At 38.7% G+C, this 23,783-nt stretch overlaps 1 protein-coding gene and 1 long non-coding RNA gene across 3 annotated transcripts; both read right to left on the minus strand.

The window, feature by feature from the left end:
* Positions 4,213 to 7,662, minus strand: LOC109835902. Its single transcript, XR_002245727.1, has 4 exons — positions 6,192 to 7,662; positions 5,111 to 5,249; positions 4,501 to 4,589; positions 4,213 to 4,391 (listed from the first exon to the last, which is right to left on the minus strand). It is a non-coding gene; the product is annotated as an uncharacterized LOC109835902 (long non-coding RNA).
* On the minus strand, positions 8,501 to 23,712 carry LOC109837202 (vacuolar protein sorting-associated protein 24 homolog 1-like). 2 transcript variants are annotated; one of them, XM_020405338.1, is made up of 5 exons: positions 23,600 to 23,712; positions 20,275 to 20,377; positions 15,558 to 15,679; positions 8,831 to 9,025; positions 8,501 to 8,737 (listed from the first exon to the last, which is right to left on the minus strand). In XM_020405338.1, exons 1-5 carry the CDS (start codon positions 23,612 to 23,614, stop codon positions 8,660 to 8,662), a joined length of 513 nt encoding a protein of 170 aa, XP_020260927.1. In that variant the 5' UTR covers positions 23,615 to 23,712; the 3' UTR covers positions 8,501 to 8,659. The 2 variants fall into 2 exon arrangements, with proteins under 2 accessions (XP_020260927.1, XP_020260926.1); XM_020405337.1 differs by lacking the exon at positions 23,600 to 23,712 and adding an exon at positions 21,929 to 22,031.

Raw genomic sequence — 23,783 nt, forward strand, 5'->3', positions numbered from 1 at the left:
TCTCTCATAAAAAAAACTCTATATTTTCCTAGTAAATTACAAATCTCATGGATCCCTCCCTAAACTTCTACTCGCAACTCCTCACCGATGAAGGATCGGCCTTATACCCGCCGTTCTACACAGACGTCGTAGAAGAAGGTCACCCCATCCATGAGTTCTCGCAATTGGCAACACAACAAGTGTCATCCCAAGAAACACCGACCACAAAGAAGAAGAATGTTTACACGCGGTTCGAAAATTGGACTGTCCACGAGGATAAGTTTCTCGTGTCTGCTTGGTTGAACACGAGCCAAGACGTCATTCAAGGTACGGTGCAACACAAAGATAAGTTTTGGCAAAGAGCTAACGACTACTTTATCCAATACTCCAACGAGCCACACACCAAACCAAATGATGCATCGTTAGCCAACGATTCAACTGTCGGTCAACAAGTTCTGCGGGTGTGTTGCTCAGATTGAAGGAAGACAAAGATGTGGTATGAGAATTATTGACCAGGTAAATATTTAACTTATATGCTTTTATGTAAACACCATAGCATCATATGTTTATTTATTGAAAATTTAACTCCTGTGTAGACTGCAAAAGTAAAAGAATTATACCAATCTCGTTATGGTAAGTCATTCGTGTTTGACCATTGCTGGGTTAAGTTGCGTCATCATCAAAAGTGGATCCAACAGATTGAAACTTACAATAAGATTTGATCACAGTCGAGAAGAACAACGAACTCTGATTCCTCACCAAACAATTCCTATCCAGCTACCCCCATCGAGTTGAACACTGACTCAAATGATGTTATAGCAAGGCCTGAAGGAAGGAAAGCGGCAAAGCTCAAGAGGAAACAAAATGTGGAAAGCTCTGAGTCTGCTAAGTCCATCATGGGAGAGGCTTTCACGTGGATGAAGCAAACCACCAATCAAAAAATAGAGCTAAAACAGAAGAAATAAGATGACGATATTATGAAGATGAATCTCTCAACACTCATTTCAGTTCAACGACAATACTTTAAAATGCGTCAGGCAGAGATATTGGAGAGGTGGATGTCTAAGGATTCTTCCTAATTATCATATATTATCTTGTATTAGATTTATGATTGTACTAGCAGTTAAAAATTTTGGCATTGAATGAATACAGCTACTTTATTGAAAATAAAATTGGCGTAGTACAACAACTCGAACAAGTTCGTCGAAATTACATTAGACATAAAGAAACTTAATCCTCGGCTATGGATCCCTTGAACTGCTACAGATGCTCGATCAAATCATTCTTTAGTGATTTGTGTGTTTGCGTGTTCCTGATCCGATGATGATTTTGGATGAACTCAGTTAGAGGCACATAAGAAAGTTCAACGACTGGTATCAAATCAACAAAGTCGAAGTTGTTGTCAAATTGACAATCTCGTTCATCTTCAACGATCATGTTATGCATTATGATGCAAGCTGTCATGATGTCTTTCAGCACACTATGTTGCCAGAAATGTGCTGGTCCATGAACAATCGCAAATCGAGCTTGCAACACGCCAAAAGCTCGCTCGTCATCTTTTCTTAGACTCTATTGTTGTTGAGCAAAATACTTATTCTTTTTTCCTCGAGGTGTTAGAATAGTCTTCACTAATATGAACCACTCTAGGTAAATCCCGTCGGCGAGATAGTATTCCATATTGTACTCATGCCCATTGACAGTATAGTTGCACGGTGAAGCTCTTCCCTTCGCAAGCTGTGCAAAAACCGGTGAACGATATAGAACATTGATGTCATTATGAGACCCCGACAGTCTAAAGAAGGCATGTCATATCCAAAGATCTTTGCTAGCTACAGCCTCCAAAATAATTGTAGGTTTATGAAAATGCCCAGTGTACATACCATGCCAAGCAGTTGGACAGTTCTTCCATGTCCAATGCATGCAGTCGATGCTCCCAAGCATACCAGGAAAACCTCGTTGTGAACATTTCTCAAGCAGGCGTGCAACGTCTTCATTAGTCGGTGAACGAATGTATTCCTCCCTAAAGAGATGTCGATAATCAATCAGACGAACCTCTTCAGACTCTCAATCGAAGTACTTTCACCGATCCGAACGTAGTCGTCAATGGAGTCAGCGGATGCTCCATATGTGAGCATCCGCATAGCTACAATAATCTTTTAAAGGTTAGATAGTCCCAACTGTCCAGCACCATTCCTCTTTTTGGACGAAGTACTTGTCATGTTCGACGATTGCGTTGTGGATTCGAAGCAATAATGAATGCGTCATTTTGAATCTTCAACGAAAATAATGAAGATGATAGGTTGGTGTGTCTGCAAAATAATCTTGGAACAACCGCTTGTGAGTTGTGGCCTTCCAGTCGGTTTCGATGGAGCACGACACGTCTTTTGTGTTGACGTGAAGTTCCAACTTTCTCTTGTTCTTCTTCCTCGACAACAACAGCTCCTATAAGAAAGAACATCTTCATCATTTCATCATCGCTTGAGCTAGATGAGCTAGACATTTTATTGTGGGAGATGATGGGTTGAGGTGAGAAGGCGTCGAATTTTATAGGAATCAGTTGGTTGACGGTCAAAGTACGTGATACCTCGAACTTCGTGCCCAACGGATAGGAACCTATCAGTTGTCAATGAAAGTGCATGCTCCCTCGAAGACCGTGTCTAACGGATATGAATCTGTCGATTGTTAGTGGAAATATAGGCAATATCGAAGACCGCGGGTCACCTCGAAGACTGTACCCAGTGGATAGGATTATGTTGGTTGTTTGAAAGTGTGCGCTTCCTCGAAGATCGTGTCTAATGGTTAGGAATCAAATAAAAGAGGTTTAAATATAATTGAAAGTAATGAGTAACAAAAATAAAATAGAAGATGGGTTTTTTTATATTGTTGGAGCTCCTAACTAGGAGTTTGTTGGAGATCAGCATTAGTTAGGAGGTCTCCTATGTGATGTGACATTGAAAATGGTGGGTCATGGTCTTGAGAGCTCTTGAGAGCTCTCCAACAAGAACTTCCAACTAGGAGCTTGTTGGAGATGCTCTTATTTTTAATTTATTCTTTTATTATTGATTCATTTCATTAAGATTTATTTAATTTAAACCATGTGTCAAACATATGGATAGAATTTAAAAATTCAAAAGGATTGAATAATGAAATTACATTTATGTACCAACTGAGTGATAATAGATTGTTTGCATCCTTAACAATAGAAAACAATGAATAATTTTATAAAAGAATTTTATTTGATATACAACATTGAGTTTCAATCAACCAATGCTACCTATATACAGATGACAGTAGACGACCTATTTTATCATAATAATCCAATATAAATGTTACTAAAATAGTAGCATCAATTTTTTGCTTTAGTCATACTTGTTTCTATCTCCTCAAAACAAATAATAGTCATGCAACAAACAGTAGAGATACTATAAATATCTCTCTTTATCATTGGATATTTTGAGCTTTAATGGTTCTAATTTTTTTCGAGCGGTAAGCTACTTATGCCTATTAGGAGCGTGAGATTTTCTGATTACATGTCTATGAAATTCATCGAATCAAAGTAAATTGTAAGATGCTAAAAAACTACGAAGATAGTATAGAGCAAGAATTTTTGAGAAAGCAAAGAACCAAAGATTCGTACTATTAAGATAACACTTCTATCATTGATAAAATCAATTGCAGATGAAACCAAAGGAGAAAAACCATGATACTATAACTAAAAAGAATTTCATATTTGTTTTTACAGATATGGATCAACTTTAATTGATATTTCTCCTGTAGAGTTCACTCTCAAATTGAGCTCCAATAAGTTTCTTATTAGAATGAAATTCAGATGTCGCATAGATCCATTGAAGCTGACTTATCACAGGTAAAAAACAATGACATATTGAACTATCGGCTCACCAAAGCTTCTTTTGAATCATTTGCTACCCGTGTTTTTTTAGTAAGCTGCCTGCATTTACGACTTGTCTCGATGCACAGCGACGGGAAGGGTATGCTAAGCAACCACTTGTTCTCCCTTCTTTACCACCTAAATTAAAGTTTTCAAGTATGAAGTTTAGTAATTGCTAGTCTAGGAAAGGTATTTTTGGCAGTAGTTAAAAAAATAAAGATATTATAAACACATTTTATCTATATTAGATCTATGAACAAATGACCATGTTAATGAAACACAATAACTGAGTGGCACAGAAGCACTTGGTCTGAAAATAGATAAAACGTGTACTGGGGCAAGCATGAAAAAGGAATTTTTTTTAATAAAAAAAGTGAAACAAGATGTATTCTACGACATAAATAGATGTAACAAACTTAACAGAAGACTCCCAAATGAACAGTTAGCAAAATCAACTACCACATTGTCTTTTGACATTACCAAGAGCTGGTGCCAACCCAGGTCTAGGTCCTGCTCCAGAACCCTATATAGAAGATAAAAAATGAGCAAGGTGTTGTTATGATAGAGAAAAAGAAATCAAAACAAATAAAAATCTATTTACAAGAAATTAAGCCTATATATGCAAGACTTACAAGAGGTCGTGGAGGAGTGCTAGCAATTTGTGATTGATGATACTTCAATATCATTCAACATCTTGCTTGAGAATTACAGATATCTAAACCTGCCATCAGCACAAAATTCCTCGTCAACAGGAACAATATGAGTTACCAAAATACCTTATCCTCACGAATAAAAAGGTCACAGAATATTCTTTTAAGTTATGAAAAATTAGGTTTGTCATCAAAACGTAGTGAACGGCAGTAGTGGAAGTTGGATGCAAATTATGTAGGATATCCATGACATAATGCCTGAAGATAGTATATCAATGTTGTCAAGATTATATATATATATATATATGAGAGAGAGAGAGAGAGAGAGAGAGAGAGAGAAAGAGAGAGAAATATGGGTATGCTTGGTACCAAGCACAAATTTTGTGCTTGGTAATGAGGTAGCACAATCCCCTCTACTCATTCAAATGGAGGACCACATTCACATGGGTTGAGAAGTGCATGAGGATATACAATCATTTGAATGAGTGGAGGGAATTATGTGACCTCACTACCAAGCACAATTTTTTTTGCTTGGTACCAAGCATACCCATTTTTCTCATATATATATATATATACACACACACACATAAACCTTCTCGATCTGCACTTGTGAAGAGTTCGATGCACTTTGCTACTTGCATAAGCTCCACATCTTCCCCCAAACTCATTTTCTTTATGTGGATAGAATTTCACAACGTTCTTCTTTGTCCGGTGGTGGCAGCGTACAACACCTAAGACATAATGAAAATGTACATCACCATAGGTTATTTGTTGAAAATACAAATTTTTTGTACAGTCTAGACATCAATAATTTTATAGATTAAGCTTGCTAATGTTTCAATTGATTTAATTGTAGTTAGATCCCTTGTACTATTGCCTAATCGCAAATAAATATCCTATAGTAAATTTTTGACTCTTTTACAATCTAAATATCTATTTGTCCAAAGAAAAATAAAAAATAAAAAATGCTTATTTTTGAAGGTAAAAGCGTCAAAAATAGTTTTAGTTAGGAGGTCTACCTGCAGAAAGAAAAAGTCTAAGGACATTCGCCTTTATGGATTGTCTTCGGACACTCACCCTAAAAGTAAAAGGGTGGGGTGTGGTTTAGTTTTCTAATAGGCTTAAATTGGGGTTAGGTTGGGCTTTACCACACGTGGTGACCTAATGATGCAAGTCATAGCAACACTCACATTGCGCGAGTATCGTTAGAATTCCTACTACAACAATAGTCTACAAGGGGTCCATCCAAAATTTACTGATAATATATGGTGTATATCTGCAAGTAACCCTATTAAAATTGGAAAGAGATCATTGATTTTAGGAAATTAAATGGATGAAGTGCACACTTTATTGTGTTGTAAATAGGGGGCATATTCATAAAGAACCATGAGAGAGAGAGAGAGAGAGAGAGAGAGAGAGAGAGAGGAGGTAATGAGAGAAATTAGAGGAAATCAAGGGGAGACTCACTTGCTATTCTTTTTTCTATATCGATCTGTCGTTAACTAATGAGTGCCCGTAGTTATTCGTTAAAAAAATTGATCCTGCTTTGATGAAAGAAAATAAACCAAGAACATTCTGAAACTTTTGAACTAAAAGGCTAAATTGCATAAGTCATACTTTTAGTTAACATTAATTCAACTATTAGCATGTGACCATGTAAGATGAATACATACCAAATCAAAGTGTCTAGGATGCTTGAATGCCTATGGATGATGTGCAGCAACCAATACAATAATTCCCTACATATCAACGGGGTCTTTAGAACAAAATTGGTCAAAGACAGTTCATAATTAACAATTTTCTTGCTTCCTAATTAAGAAAATAAATGAGATGAGGTTTACTGTTGTCTGCTCTAGGCCATCCATTTCAGCCAGTAGCGTTAACGATAGTCTCTCCCAAATATAAATATTACCACTTGAATCCCTACCGTGACCCTATTTATAGGAAATATCAATAATGTTCAATAAATGTACAAATATGTCCTAGTCAATTAAAGTACTATCACATTACCAAGAAACTTAACATGAAAAAAAAATCCACCTTGAAAGCTAAATAATACACTTGAAAGCCAACAATAGTACATTTATACTCGAGGAAAAACATAGATCCCTAAACATTTCTCCCCTTGGTGTTCATATAATAAACTTGAAACCAATAATAATACATTTATACTCCATGAAAAAAAATCTTCATTTCACCTAAAAAGTGAAGAAAGAAAATACATTAGGCAAAAAATCAAAACCTCACTCCACTGTAGGCACTACAAATCAACTGAATCATGACAAGATGACAGCTTTTTCAATGTAATCTTGTGTTATACTTGGTCTAGAGGTGTTATTTCCACCCGTGTAAGGCAACTTCAACATAGGTTCAACACTTGCTACTATCAAGAAATGAATCGCAGTCAACAATGAAACTGTAGCAAAAAGAATTTCAGCAAGAAGAGGAATGGAAATGGAACGAGCGAAAAAGAACTGACCTTTTGAATGCTCTTTGAGAGAGAAAAGTCGGAAGCATGCACCAAACAATAGAGAATCTCAATTAAGTAAAAATGTTGGATTCACATTAAAATTTCAATCATCATACAAATCAAATTGTGAGTAATTGAAACTTAAAGTGTTTAAGAAAACTAAATTATTACAATCGAATCAAAACATATCTAAAGAACAACAAAAAATTTAAAATCAAATGAAATAGGAGGTGGTCAATTACCTTATCACAGCTTTCAAATAGGGTTGACGCCGGGGCGTTTCTTCTCAAGAAATATGATTGTCTACAATGGCTTCGGACATAGTTTTATTATAGAAAAAGGAAGTGAGAGTTATGTTAATATTTTGAACAGAAGTTGTAAGGTTGGAAATGATTTTCATTTGGAAGAAGAATTGAATTGGCGGAATAAATAAAAAAAGAAGAAAGAATGGGAAGCTCGTTGCGGAAAAAGAATTTGAAGCGGTGACAAAAAATGAGAGAGGGAGCTAGGTGCAGTGAAAGAACTGATTGTTAGCTATTATGAACAGTCAACCTTCTATTTTAACATTAATCTCTAATTATGATTACAACCGGGCAATTTAATAAGAAAAGATGGTACATTAGTATATATAAGAGAAGATAAATGGTCACATTTAATCCACCCTATAACCAACAATTGTGTACAATTAATTTAATAATTAAATAATATTTCTTCATGAATCATTCTTCTTAATAAAATTAAATAAAGAAAGGATAACTTTGTTAAATTAATGAAAGATGAAGGGTATTTTGGGTTAGAAAAAGTTTTTCTAGTACTCTCTCTTTTAAAGGGTGAATGATAAAAAAAATTTCATATCATGCAAAGATCCCTAGGCAATATGAGTGGTTAAAAAGTTTGGTGGATAACTTTTTGCTATCCACTTAAGTTGACACAAGTTTTGCTCTTATAGAGGTGATCTTATGTCAACTTAAGTGGACACTAAGCCTTTGTCCACCAAAATTTCTATCCACACATTTATATATATAAAAAGACTCTTCATATCATATAAGGATTCCTAGGCAACATGAGTGGATAGAAACTTTAGTGGACCATCCACTTAAGTTGACATTTATATATATACGGTGGCTAGCTTGCATGAGCGTTCATGTCCGGACCTCGTGCTGTGCGGTCCACCAAACATGGAATTTGGATTCTGTGGACCTCGCGCTGTGCAGTCCCCCAAACATGCACCAAATAAAATTAGAGAAGCAGCAGCCTACCGGGAACATGACACGATAAACTCCACTTATTGGCTTGGCGGAGTCAAATTGTTGCATCACAGCTTTACAATAAACTCATCAGTGTTGTAAGTTTACGTGATAATAGCGAGCATGAGTTCAGGTTCGTGTATATTAACATCGCTACACCATAAACGGCATGATTACACATTCACTCTCCAGGTTGCTTTATAGTTTCATTATTATTTGCCAGTACATATCTCTATATAACTTACTGCAATCATAAGCATTAAGGGAGAAAAAGGTATATCATCGAATTATTTATATATAAATTACTACGATAAATTTGAGAGCAGATATACAAATGCAGACAGACGCGTTATCTTGATAAATCATACGCATAAGTTAACACCATCACAATGCAACAAACCTTGAGTTAAGGTTTTGTACAAACCTATGACCTTACTTTAGCTAGTCTTGCTCTAATCTCATCTAGTTCTCCCTCATCATCTCCTTCAGCAACAGCTTCTGCCTGCAGAGCACGACGAGATGAATCTTTTTTCTCTTATCTGTTCTCAAGAATGCTAGCAAATTAAAAAGGAAATTTAACAGTCATTCAAAATACCTCTGTGCTGGTTCTTTGGCTTGCTGAAGGTTGCTTTATCCTCTCCTTTCTAACAGCATCAGGGAGCTGTGACATGGTCTCGCCTGCTAATGCAGCAAGCACTTTTTCGACCTCTACTTCCGTTTCCTCCTCAATCTCTTCAGAGTCCAAAGCTGAGTCAACGGCATCATTCACCATTTCTTCAATCACCCCTGCCTATAAAATTGAAAATAGGACAAGGAAGATTGATATATTTGATAGAAACTTAGAAGAGGATCACGCAATTAAAATACATGTGAATTTGAACAGAAAAGAAATTCAAATAGCTCTTGGTGAAATTCAAATAATTGATAATGCTTTTAATAGTGGATGATATCCGATACATGTATATGATGGACAAAGTGATGAAAAACAACATTTTCAAGCAAAGAGGGCAACGTCCACTGGGAATCTGATATGAAAAGGAGAAGGCAACGTCCACTTGGAAACTTGCATAGGAATTTTCTTCTTATTTGTAATCAGTAGAAACTATCACCAGCAAATTTATGTCCGCGTAGAATAATTAGATGATCATGTAAATCACAATAGCTAAGACGCATAAGCACAACACCTTTCTTTAACATATTCTAGGTAAAAGTGAGTTAAACCAAAAGAAAATACTGTTTGAAATGTCAAGGATTTTCAGAATCCTTGCAGACCAAGCTGAATAACAAAATAGCAAAAATAGGAATAAAACGGCAGTGGTTGCAAGGTGGTTCGCAAGCTGAGAGAGATAACCCATGGGAACAAAGCTCTGATAAAAGAAGATTGGGATGAAAGAAGTGGGTGCAAAGAGGAGGTCTAACTATCAAGAAGTGGAGGCTTCATCTTGAAACCCATCTTGATTCAACATCCATCTCCCTGATTCCTGAATTTCTGATCTTCAAAATCCATCTTTCAAGAACTATCAGGATAATCTTCTCATATATCGGTGATGTTGGGGAATTCGAAACAATCAATCGAACCCTTGCCCTTCCGGACATTGTGTTGAAAGTAGGAAAGTAGGAATAAACCACAAATAAAGATCTAACCTTGTAAAAAACAGTAAAAGAAACGAACACACAGATTTAACGAGGTTCGGCAACGTGCCTACGTCCTCGGGAGCCACACCACACAATCTTTCTATTAATTGAAGAAGAAAATACAAGCTCTCAAACAAGGGGTAAATCTCTCTGAGATTCTCTCTCTTTGCAGTCAAAAAGCTCTCTTTTTGATGTCTAACAAACCCTAAAAACGTTTGGGTATTTATAGAATCCTGAAACAAAACAGAGTCCCAAACAGTTTAGGAAACTGTCTGGGCGATTCGCGGTCGACCGCCGTGCCAAGGCCGGTCGACCGGCCAGAGAAAAATCTGTTTACAGGGTCCTGTGCACATTTGCGGTCGACCGCAGCGGCCACGCCGGTCGACCGACCAGAGCGAAAACTTCTTCTCAGTCTCCTGCAGTGCACGCGGTCGACCGGCTCTGCCACTGCGGTCGACCGCACAGTCTTCTGACTGTTTTCTTCGTCTTTTCGATTGCAGCTTTGGGTCTACACACTTAGACTAACAATCTCCCACTTGGAGACCAAAGCGTCATCAACGAGCTCACCCGAACTCTCCCCTTCTTCGCATGTATCTTTTTTTTTTCTGAAAAAATTCTTTCTTCAATCAACATCCCGACTATCGCGCCGATCCTCGTAGTGTGGCTCCGCCTTCGTCTTCTACTCGTGAAGGCCAACTGAAGTTGCGCACAACTCCAGTTTCTCAATAGTGACTGCCTTCGTCAACATGTCCGCCGTATTTTGACTCCCCAAAATCTTCATTAAATGCAACTTTCCGTCCTCGATCAGCGAGCGTATAAAATGGTATTTAACGTCGATGTGCTTCGTTCTGGCATGATATACTGGATTCTTGGCAAGATGTATAGCGCTCTGGCTATCACAATAAAGAACTCCTCTCCCTTGCTTCAGATCCAACTCTTCCAAACACCCGTTCAACCAGATCGTCTCCTTGCTTGCTTCAGTCATCGCGACATACTCAGCCTCGGTTATAGACAAAGTCACAATCTTCTGCAGTCGTGAGACCCAGCTCACTGCTGTCGACGCTAAGGTATAAACATACCCCGTGGTGCTTCGCCTCGTATCATGATCACCGGCGAAGTCCGCATCCACGTATCCTTGCAGTACCAACTCCTTCCTCCTGAAACATAGTGGCTTGTTCGTTGTTCCCCTCAAGTACCGCATTATCCACTTCACGGCCTCCCAATGCTGCTTCCCTGGATTGCACTGCATGGGCGATGTCCGGCCTTGTGCAAACCATCGCGTACATGAGACTCCCAATGGCTGAAGAATATGGCACCCTGCTCATATGCTCTCTATCTGCATCTGTTTTAGGCGATTGCTCCTCGGATAACTTGAACTGACTTCCAAGGGGTGTGCTAACAACTTTAGCATTCTGCATGTTGAACCTCTGAAGTACCTTCTCAATGTATTCAGCTTGGCTCAAACTCAATGTCCCTTCAGCTTCATCCCTACTGATTCGCATCCCTAGAATCTGCTTCGCTGCACCCAGATCCTTCATTGCAAATTCCTTTGCTAGCTGCCTCTTCAAACTGTTTATCTCTTCTAAACACGGTCCTGCTACCAACATGTCATCAACATATAATAACAAAATAATGAAGCTGGACTCGAACCTTTTGAAAAAGCAGCAATGATCTGAATTGCATCTTCTGTAGCCATTGTTCTGCATGAAGTTATCAAACTTCTTATACCACTGTCTCGGAGCCTGTTTCAAACCATATAAGCTCTTCTTGAGCTTGCACACCATCTCTTCCTTTCCTTCTTCAATGAAGCCAACAGGCTGCTTCATGTAGATTTCTTCATCCAAGTCACCATGAAGAAAGGCAGTCTTCACATCTAACTGCTCAAGGAAGAGGTCTTCTGCAGCTACCAAACTCAACACCACTCTGATGGTTGTGAGTTTCACAACAGGGGAAAATATCTCCGTGTAGTCCACTCCTTCCCGCTGTTGAAACCCTTTCACTACTAATCTGGCCTTGAATCTCTTGCTTCCATCACTCTCCTGCTTGACCCGGTAGACCCATTTATTGTGCAAGGCTTTCTTCTGTGCAGGTAGCTGGGCTAACTCCCATGTCTCATTAGTGAGTAGAGAATCCATCTCCTCCTGCATCGCATGCTCCCACTGCTGAGATTCACTCACTTGCACTGCCTCTTCATAACACTCCGGCTCTCCGCTATCTGTTAAGAGTAGATAATCAAGTGACGAGAGGTATTTGGGATTTGGTTTGGGTACCCTAGATGACCTCCTAGGCTCCACGCCCTGGGTAGTAGCTTCTGCACCTGTAGTCTCCTCCGTTCTACGGTCAGAACTGACATCGTCGCCCCCATCTGGAAGTTCCTCCAAATCCATGTACTCGGATCCACCTGTATCCGTAGTGCTGCTCCCACTGCTTTGGCTATCCTTGGCATTGTCCCTGTCCTTGTACATCACCTCCTCATTGAATATCACATCCCGGCTCCTGATGATCTTCCTGTTCTTCTCATCCCAAAGGCGATACCCGAACTCATCAATGCCGTATCCAATGAATGTGCACTTCTGTGACTTAGCTTCTAGCTTGTCCCTGACATGGTCACTGATATGAACATAAGCCACGCAACCAAATACCCGCAAGTGTGAGAGATTTATCTTCTTTCCACTCCAAACCTCCTCTGGAATCCCAAAATCTAATGGAACTGATGGCCCGTGATTAATAAGGTATGCTGCCGTATGCACCGCATCCGCCCAAAATGTCTTAGGCAGACCTGCATGTAATCGCATGCTCCGCGCACGCTCTGTCAAGGTCCTGTTCATCCTCTCTGCAATGCCGTTCTGCTGCGGCGTCCCTGGAGTAGTCCTCTCTAAGCGAATCCCATTCGTAGCACAGAACCTCTTGAACTCCTCCAGCTCGTATTCTCCACCATTATCTGATCTCAAGCACTTCACCTTCAGATCTGTCTCGTTCTCGACCATGGCCTTCCACTTCTTGAAGATCTCGAACACCTCTGACTTGTGCTTCATGAAGTAAACCCACACCTTCCTCGAGTGATCGTCGATAAAGGTGACGTAGTATCTCGAACCGCCAAAAGAAGACACACTGGCTGGGCCCCATACATCTGTATGAATCAACTCTAGCTTCTGAGCCTTAGGTGGCCTTCCACCCTTCTGGAAACTAACCCTCTTCTGCTTCCCAAAGATGCAGTCTTCACAAACCCCGACTTCCACGGTGTCGATCCCGGTTAGCTTTCCTTGTGAATGTAGAATTTTCATCCCTTTCTCGCTCATGTGCCCCAGCCTATTGTGCCACAGATCTGTACTCTCCTTGCCAGCTGCAATTGCGAGGGTGTCACTCGCATGTGAAGTGAGGTAGAGAGTTCCCGTTTTATTGCCTCGGGCAACAATCATCGTACCGTTGGAGATTCTCCACGAATCCCCGGTGAATGTCGAAACGTAGCCTTCTGCTCCAAGCTGTCCCACCGAAACAAGATTCCTCTTCAGCTTCGGCACGTGTCTCACGTTCTTCAAATTCCACTTAGAGCCCTTTATCTGTATCTGAACGTCGCCCTTTCCAACAATATTGCAAGGTTCATTATCCCCCAAGTATACTTTACCAAAGTCCCCTGCTACATAGTTCTGAAGTAGTTTCCTATTAGCAGTGGCGTGGAAAGAAGCTCCTGAGTCGATGACCCAAGAATCAGAATCGCTATCCATAGCAAGGATCAAGGCATCCTGCACGATATGAGCCTCCTGCTCACCCGCATCCTTCTTTGGTGCTTTACAGACCGAAGACATATGGCCCTCCTGGCCGCAGTTCCAACACTTCCCTTTGATAGACCTAACCTTCGAGTTCGGCCTCTTCTTCACTGATTTCGACCGATTCCTGTTCTGGTTCCCTTTCTTCTGGCTTCTGCCTCTCTGCTCGAAACTTAGGGCTGAACCTGAACCTTCTGATTCGGACGATTTCCTTCTAACCTCCTCGGATAGAATCATGCTAACAACCTCATTCAGCTTCAACTTCTCTTTCCCCGCCGAATTGCTGATTGCCGTCACACAACCTGCCCAACTATCCGGCAACTGCGATAGAATCAATAGGGCTTGCACTTCGTCATCAAACGTGATGTCCACGGAGATAAGCTGATCACAGTCCTTCTGGTACAGATAGTCCTCCATCTGCGACTTCCAGTAGGCGAAATCCGATCCGTCGAACTTCTCAATCTTTGATTTGCTTTCCTCTGCCATGGCTTTCACACAAATTGCTGAACGAAGCTCTGATACCAGTTGTTGGGGATTCGAAACAATCAATCGAACCCTTGCCCTTCCGGACCTTGTGTTGAAAGTAGGAAAGTAGGAATAAAACCACAAATAAAGATCTAACTTGCAAAAACAGTAAGGGAGATGAACACACAGATTTAACGAGGTTCGGCAACGTGCCTACGTCCTCGGGAGCCACACCACACAATCTTTTTATTAATTGAAGAAGAAAATACAAGCTCTCAAACAAGGGGTAAATCTCTCTGAGATTCTCTCTCTCTTTGCAGTCAAAAAGCTCTCTTTTTGATGTATACAAACCCTAAAATCGTTTGGGGGTATATATAGAATCCTGGTTGAAACAGATTCCTAAACAGATCAGGAAACTGTCTGGGCGATTCGCGGTCGACCGCCGTGCCAAGGCCGGTCGACCGGCCAGAGAAAAATCTGTTTACAGGGTCCTGTGCACATTTGCGGTCGACCGCAGCGGCCACGCCGGTCGACCGACCAGAGCGAAAACTTCTTCTCAGTCTCCTGCAGTGCACGCGGTCGACCGGCTCTGCCACTGCGGTCGACCGCACAGTCTTCTGACTGTTTTCTTCGTCTTTTCGATTGCAGCTTTGGGTCTACACACTTAGACTAACAGGTGATGCTAATTTGATCAATGGAGAAAAGAATGGAACCATACGAAATAGCATAGACCACTAGTTGAGTAGTGAGGATATGAGAATCAAATATCGTTGCTAAAGGGAGAAAAAATGAATTGGCTGTACTACTAGCGCATATCATAAATTTGATTTATAAACAGTATAATATCAAGAGAAGTTCCTACATGCTATACCAGGTCTTTGAGAAATATATGCATGTAAAGCCACTTCAATTTCATATTTCCACAAGAAAGGCTTGCAACAAAGCTTCAATAAAGGTATAAAGACTGTCATTTAAGTCTGAAAAGAGTATGAGCAGCCGCAAATTGTTACTGCTAAGAATTCTTTCAGAAATGCCATAGAAACCATATTGAAGTTTTGATTTCACATAAGTTTCTCCAGAAGAGAAATTTTGAAAACCTCTCGAAGGTGGTAAGCTTTCCATGTAAAGATATTAAATCTCAATATTCAGTGATTTCAATGAAACCAAAAAAAAAGTACCCTGGATATTTCTTCATCTAAGAAGCTCCATACTATCTCAGATAAAGAAAGATAATGTGTTCGAACATCTACAATGAGGGATATATGGGAAAGTCATAAACATAAATAGTAGACAGTGGCGGTGCAATGATGAATGAATAGAACTTATTGTTTTTACTTTTTACAATGTGAATTGAATAAACCCTCTCAAAAGTCAAATTAAAATTGACAAAATCAAGCCCATACTGAATTCTTAAGCAAATTGAAGTAAATGAAATCAATACATCAAATGAATTACCTTAGTCATTTCCTTGCTGAACTCCTGCATGGTGGCAGCAACTTCTGGAGCTTTCATAAGATTATTAACAAGTTTCATAACCTCTGCACTCTTGGACAAATGGCCAACAGTTCTAGCAGTTGCTGGAAACGAAAACCATATGCAAGAAGATTAAAAAGGAAACTTTCCAAAATGAGCCTAAAAATCAATAACGTAGGTATCTCGCTGAATATGCAACATGACACACAGTAGGTGTTATTATATCAGATCAACCTTCATCACATAACAAGCCAGCTATACTAAAGTGAAATCTCAAATGTCGCCGGTCATTGGGAGTTAAGGAAAGAAAACTAGACACACAAAAGTTTAAAAGACATAAACTTAAAATGTTTTATTTATGAGTGGTGCTAGATGCATTAAGAATATTAAACTACTTTGATACTACAAGCAACAAGACATATATATGAAGGGGCCTCTAACGTGAATTGCAATCAGGGCCCATGTATATCTATTTTTCAAAAACTAGTATAGTGCATGTGCTTTACACGTGGGCATACTTGTGAAATAATTAGTAATATCTTTTTTATCAAAATGAAAATCAAAATTTTGTAGCTAATATTAATAAATGTGATATTTCGGTAGTTATTCTTTTAATAAATCTTAAATACTTTTTTAGATGGCACTTGGTTCTTGCTAGGAAGTTCAGACAAAAAGCCTAAACATGATGCCCGCGATGCCCATTAATCCTCAAGTTCAATATTTTTAAATTAAAAATATAATGATAGCTACACTACTTCATTTATATTATTTCTCCATTACAAAAGAGAAATTTTAGTGTCCTACAGTTACTAAGAGACATGCATTATTGAAAGATGCACTTTATGCTATCAAAGATTTTAAAAAAAAGATAAATCTTTTATCTTTTGTGTTGTCAACAATATTAGTTTGACTTGAAGGGTTCATGCACCTTATGATAAATACAATATTAATATGTTTAATTATATAAAATAAAATTTTTTTGTAGATTTTATTTGTAATTTGTTTAATACTATTTTAAAATAATTTTTTATGAACTATTATTTTATATGTTATATTATTATTTATCAATGTATGTTTTTTATTTGTCGTAAAACAGTCATATTATATAGTTTATATATGTGTATGTGTATATAACCATCAAATTTATATACACTCAATTTTATACAACTAACACACAAATTTAAAAATAATTGCAAAAGAAGAAAACAAATGAGGGAAGAATCTTGAATTGAGTAACTTATGCTTTGACTTTCATAATAAAATACTTATGCATTAAAATTCCTAATAACAGAGTTATGCATTGAATTAATGCTAGTGAATGAGGGATAAGGGATCATTAATTAAGTGAATTGAGGAATTATCAAACATAGGAATTATAAATATTAAGAGGGGCAAAATAGGAAGTCAAAAGTTTTGACACCTATATTCTCTTTTATAAGTAGTATAGATAGTTGGCGTGTCAAAATAATACAATATTGGAAAAACTTCAGTGCAGGTCCTCATGTATTGCTCAAGTATCATCCGAGTCCTTAATGCCCCAAGTCCTTTTTACAAACTACGTTAAATCTCAACAACATGACAATGATGTGGTAAGAATTAAGAAGCCGATTTACCACTAGCCAACATGAGCAAGGGAAAAGTAAGTCACACGAAAGAGAAGAATGACACTAAGCACTAAACGAAGAAAGGAGTGGAGGTTACGGCTTGCTTTCTTCTTTTCTTACCATAAGCTAGTGATCCAATACCACCAAGCTGTTCACTAAACCAGAACATCAGACAGACCAATTGATGTGAAACAATGTGAATGCAGGTGCAAGATCAGCGACAGCAATGCTTCACCAAATCAACGATCAATCTAGGCAGGAAGTTCAAGAATAAAATGAAACGAACGATGGTTTTTAAGCAAAAGTTACAATGTACTAAGTTTGAACCTTTGTAAAATTATTCCGATAATTAATGTAATGATTTGTTCTCTTAATACAGTTCAATTTGTAATATTTAGATAAGCAGAAATACTCAGCAACAGAATCACTCGCTCACTATTCAAACTGAATACAACATAATCGCAATTGATACTAAGATTGATAATAACATGCACGCAATAGCAATTTCAAAAATACTTGGGCGTAAGAAAATTCAACCTTCGTCGGGTTGGACTGGTTCGATGGGAGGATCCTCTGGAGGCAGTGTAATAACTCCGAATCTGAGTGGCGGGAGTTCCCCTCCGAGAGCTACGTAATTGGGGTGAAGCGGCGTGTCTGGATGAAAACGTCGATGCCAAGAACTAATTTCCAAACGACTCTCCACACTGTTTACAAGCTGATGAGTCACGCGTTCGACGTATTCAGGAACATTCTCGGACGTCCGGTAATCGAACCACGAGGAAAGCTGCAAATCAACAATACCAGTCTCTGGGTCAAGCACGAGATCGTTGTCTTCAGCGTCAGGGTCAGCCATACACTAACGAACTGCGGAATCGAACTCGAAACAATGCAGATTGGGTCTGGACAGGGCCTGGTCTAACTGAACCAGTTCGAGTCTGACCCAAATAAACCACCCAATTTAAGGTGATTTGAACCGAAATAAATCAAACCCAAATATGAAGGCCGGATCTGTTCAAGGCCCTAGATCCAAAACGTTCAGTTCAACTCCAGTCGGAGAAGGAACGTGCGCTGGCGACTCGAGGACAAGGAGCGGTGGCGATCTTCGTCGGGTAGAGCGACGACGGGCGGATCTGGGACGCGATAGAGGCGGGCACTGTCGGAGGTGGAGGAGGTAGGGAAGTTCGACGGTGGTTGTCGAACGGTAGAGGCTGAGGGTGGTGATTAGGGCTTTGGAACTCGGATGGAGATGCAGGCGGCGGTGGAACTACTCGTAGGTGCGCTGTCGACGACAGCGACCTAGCGGTTTCAGGCGGGGGGGGGACGGACGTTCGACGGATATGGCGGCGGCGGCCACGAAGGGCCGCAGTGGGTTGTCGATGCCGTCCGGAGTATCGGAGGATGGCAGAGCGTGGGGAGAGCAGGAGGCCGCGACTGCTGAAGGAAGGAGCGGCGGCGGTTGTTTGAACAGAAAGAGGAACAGGGATCTAGGGTTTCACACCACGTTTCACACGTTCAAACACAGGTAATTGCACTAATTTTCAATAATCTTCATTCGTCTCTTAATTCTGATTACAACTGTTTATATAGAGAATATTACAGAATTTTAAAAACTCAATCAAATCTCTCTCAACCTCATCCAATAACAAACTAAATAACTAACAACAATTCTAATCTGAAACCAACTACTAACTGAAAAATAACTAAAATTTCTAAAGTATCAAACCATATCCCTACGATCTGATGTACGGCTGGAATACGGCGTCTCCTACGCTGATAAATACGGCGAAAGTCCCGTGCACGTGCCTGGATGTCCTCATCACCAATCTATGCCTATATCTAATAGGCCTGTAGTTTCTACTTATTTCAGCGCTAGCGATGTCATTCGCTAAACAGATGTAATCACTCTATTCTATTTTGAAAGAAAGTCTGATGTCGGAAAGCTCTCTTGGGGCGATAGGTTTACTTATAGATAGAATCCGATTCTGGATATGCTGATGGTGAATCTATCTGCGAGTGAAGTCGTTTTGTTGCCGCCGGTAAAACTTGTAATTTCACTAATGTTTTTGTTGACCGGACACACTTCATAGCACTGACACGTCAGTAAGATTTAACACAAGTTTGTAAAAAGGACCTAAATTGAAGACGGAAGTAATGTTGGTTCCCATTGATAACTTCCAAACATAAAGGACCTATAAATGATATTTGGCCGATGCATGAAGGACCTCCACTGAAGTTTTGCGTACAATATTGGTAGGTACAACTAATATTAATCTTTATTATATCTAACTCTGCATATGTTGCTGCTGCTCTTTAGAAGAAGGGGAAAAAAGATAATAATCAAGCAAAATAAGGGACATTTTACTGCAGTAAATTCAGAATTATCCTTAAGGGTGTTTTCAGAAAGTCTTGGCAGAAAGTTTGTCTTAAGCCAAAACTATAAAACCTGATTTTGTTGTGTAGGATACATTTGATTGTTAATTAAAGGTAATAATTTATTCCTTTCCAATTGAGCAGTGAACAGGCTTAATTATACTTGTAGCTGGACTACTTTAACTGAGAAAAGCCTTAATTTGGATAAAATCTTGAAGTAGCTTATGTTTCAGGACTTTGGATTGGAAAAGATGTGCTATTGGACCAAACACAAGATTGTTGTCAGGAGTAGAATGCTACATTTGAGATGGTATAGTACTTGAAATGAAGAGGTAGTAGTTTAACAAGAAACGTATCAGTTGTGTTTGTGTCTGAAATATTTCATGATTTCATCCAGGATGGATTAGGATTACATTAGCAAGAGAAGATTGTTGGAAGGAAAAAAGGTAGTATTTAACGAATTAGGTTGAGGCCTTAGTAATTTAATTTTAGTTAGCTCTACAAGGCATTAAAGCACAAGAAAACGGTTCAGGTGCGGCAACTGGAGCTACAATTTGTAGATGATAGTTGAAGGCAGCTTCTGTGGTTAGGTCTTTACTGGGACTGTAAAACTGTAACGGACAGCTTTCATCATATATACACAGAAAGTGGCAGCATGAAGTAACCTTGAAAGAAACAGCCTGATGCACAAACACATAAAAATGTCAAGTTCATACAAGACTTACCAACAAGTTCACCAAGATGCATCGAAATTGAATTCAGTTGTGCTTTATTTTCATAAAGACGGTTCACAGCTCGTCTTGACCTCACAAGTTCCTTAGCAAGAACCTGCATTAAACAACCACGAATTTAGTGGACAGTTTTGTTCTAAAACACGCACAAAAAATAAAAAAATAAAAAATAAATAAAAAAAAAGAGGAAGAAGAAGAAAAAGAAGAAGGAATAAGGCAATAAATTTCCAGTAACTGGATCTAACAAAATCAAAAATAGATTTCACAGCAGTAATTATGGCGTACATTAGTATAGAATGAAAGTCACATTGACTAAATATTTCGAGCATAAGAATTATTAAAATATTAAAACTTGATATGCCATCTGAAAAGAATGTCAAGAGCTACCAAAAGAGCAATTTCAATAAAAAATGCAGATCTGTAGCACTCGTTTAAAAAATACAAATGAGTGATTCTAAGTTGCAACAGTGTCAGAACCTTGATGACTCAGCAAACTAAACAAGAGGATGTTTAGAAACAAGAAAGTGATTAAAGCAAGTGACAATAGGTTGTCCCATTTCTGAGGTGAAAGCTAGAACTGCTGGATTATAGGAAAGTGAAGGAACAAAAACGTTAAGCAATAAGGAGGTAAAAACAACCATTTCATTTCTCAAGGATTCATTTAATACAAGTATTAGTGGGGGAAAAAATAATCTACGAATATACGTTCATGTCCTCTCGCCCTTTTCTACAGTCTTTACCTGAAATGAGAAATGAGATTTCTCAATTTCTCCATATAATAGAAAGTACTAACTGACTTGTTTAGCGCATAGTCCTGTACAAATATGGGAAATAGCGGAAAGTGACTCCAAGTCCACTTTCACATTTTTCGACAGGGCATTTTCCTGTCTAAGACTCTCTGACAATTTAGCGGGTAACCATTTCTTCTGAAAGTGGGAAGAGCCGGCAAGTAACTTTTATAGATAAAAACATGTCTTCTTGGAGTACTGCCTTTAGAAATACAATAGTAATATTGATACGGGAAACAACTTTGTTACAATACCTGAAAATGGGAGTAACGAAATCCCTTTTATTTATTGTACCTTTCACCATTCTCCCGCTTCCCTCACTATATACTTCCCCACTTGCAATATCAATCTTCTACAGAACGATAGCCAAACTTTTAAAAAGTATTTGGTTACATCCAAGTGATGTTCGAAATAGGAAATGGGGGCACTCCACTCATTTTTTTTCCTTTCTTTTGTAACTTAAGACTTCTTCAAGTAGGGAAGTTGATCGTATCATGTCATATCTATTGTGAAATCAACTGCAGACCAAGAGGTTGAGACTTGTGAGGAAGACAAAAGCAAACCCTAGCCAATAAAATTAATTCTCTCATGTGAACATTACTTGTCATTACCCAGATCAAGCCCTTTGTATGCCAGTACCAAGCGCAGAGACATCAGTCCAAACCCTAGCTATCAAGACTATGAGGAATCAAACTCAGACTACAAGTTTTGACAAATAAATGCATTTATAAAAACTTCACCCTTCACTATATAGCTTCTAAAGACCTAATTTCTCTGTGTTATAAAAATCAAGGGTAGGTTTCCTTATATATAGAAATCTTGAGATAAAAAATGAAGCATCAAATAGAGATCGATCCCACCTTTGCTGAGCCCATGTCGTTGCGTTTGGCCGCATCCTTGATCGCTTTCTCGACGGTCTTCTCCTCTCTCTGAACATCTGCAACAAACAAAATCGCAAGATTTCAAAGGAAAACTCAAGATCAGTCGTCCTTCATCAAATCGACCGAAGGGTGGGAAAAACTGAGCAGGAGAAGGCTCGTTGCCAATAAAAAATAAATAAAAAAAAAGAGGAAGAAGAAGAAAAAGAAGAAGGAATAAGGCAATAAATTTCCAGTAACTGGATCTAACAAAATCAAAAATAGATTTCACAGCAGTAATTATGGCGTACATTAGTATAGAATGAAAGTCACATTGACTAAATATTTCGAGCATAAGAATTATTAAAATATTAAAACTTGATATGCCATCTGAAAAGAATGTCAAGAGCTACCAAAAGAGCAATTTCAATAAAAAATGCAGATCTGTAGCACTCGTTTAAAAAATACAAATGAGTGATTCTAAGTTGCAACAGTGTCAGAACCTTGATGACTCAGCAAACTAAACAAGAGGATGTTTAGAAACAAGAAAGTGATTAAAGCAAGTGACAATAGGTTGTCCCATTTCTGAGGTGAAAGCTAGAACTGCTGGATTATAGGAAAGTGAAGGAACAAAAACGTTAAGCAATAAGGAGGTAAAAACAACCATTTCATTTCTCAAGGATTCATTTAATACAAGTATTAGTGGGGGAAAAAATAATCTACGAATATACGTTCATGTCCTCTCGCCCTTTTCTACAGTCTTTACCTGAAATGAGAAATGAGATTTCTCAATTTCTCCATATAATAGAAAGTACTAACTGACTTGTTTAGCGCATAGTCCTGTACAAATATGGGAAATAGCGGAAAGTGACTCCAAGTCCACTTTCACATTTTTCGACAGGGCATTTTCCTGTCTAAGACTCTCTGACAATTTAGCGGGTAACCATTTCTTCTGAAAGTGGGAAGAGCCGGCAAGTAACTTTTATAGATAAAAACATGTCTTCTTGGAGTACTGCCTTTAGAAATACAATAGTAATATTGATACGGGAAACAACTTTGTTACAATACCTGAAAATGGGAGTAACGAAATCCCTTTTATTTATTGTACCTTTCACCATTCTCCCGCTTCCCTCACTATATACTTCCCCACTTGCAATATCAATCTTCTACAGAACGATAGCCAAACTTTTAAAAAGTATTTGGTTACATCCAAGTGATGTTCGAAATAGGAAATGGGGGCACTCCACTCATTTTTTTTCCTTTCTTTTGTAACTTAAGACTTCTTCAAGTAGGGAAGTTGATCGTATCATGTCATATCTATTGTGAAATCAACTGCAGACCAAGAGGTTGAGACTTGTGAGGAAGACAAAAGCAAACCCTAGCCAATAAAATTAATTCTCTCATGTGAACATTACTTGTCATTACCCAGATCAAGCCCTTTGTATGCCAGTACCAAGCGCAGAGACATCAGTCCAAACCCTAGCTATCAAGACTATGAGGAATCAAACTCAGACTACAAGTTTTGACAAATAAATGCATTTATAAAAACTTCACCCTTCACTATATAGCTTCTAAAGACCTAATTTCTCTGTGTTATAAAAATCAAGGGTAGGTTTCCTTATATATAGAAATCTTGAGATAAAAAATGAAGCATCAAATAGAGATCGATCCCACCTTTGCTGAGCCCATGTCGTTGCGTTTGGCCGCATCCTTGATCGCTTTCTCGACGGTCTTCTCCTCTCTCTGAACATCTGCAACAAACAAAATCGCAAGATTTCAAAGGAAAACTCAAGATCAGTCGTCCTTCATCAAATCGACCGAAGGGTGGGAAAAACTGAGCAGGAGAAGGCTCGTTGCC

Source organism: Asparagus officinalis, chromosome 4 (assembly GCF_001876935.1).
Source record: "Asparagus officinalis chromosome 4, Aspof.V1, whole genome shotgun sequence".
Classification (NCBI taxonomy): domain Eukaryota; kingdom Viridiplantae; phylum Streptophyta; class Magnoliopsida; order Asparagales; family Asparagaceae; genus Asparagus; species Asparagus officinalis.

Bases quoted from the DNA above. Each gene is read 5' to 3' on its own strand.
- LOC109837202 (XM_020405338.1), bottom strand. The intron at 15,680-20,274 runs GTAAGTCTTGTA...TTTCGTTTCCAG, and splicing joins GCATCTTGGTGAACTTGTTG to CAACTGCTAGAACTGTTGGC. The intron at 9,026-15,557 runs GTAATTCATTTG...TCAATTTTATAG, and splicing joins TCAGCAAGGAAATGACTAAG to GCAGGGGTGATTGAAGAAAT.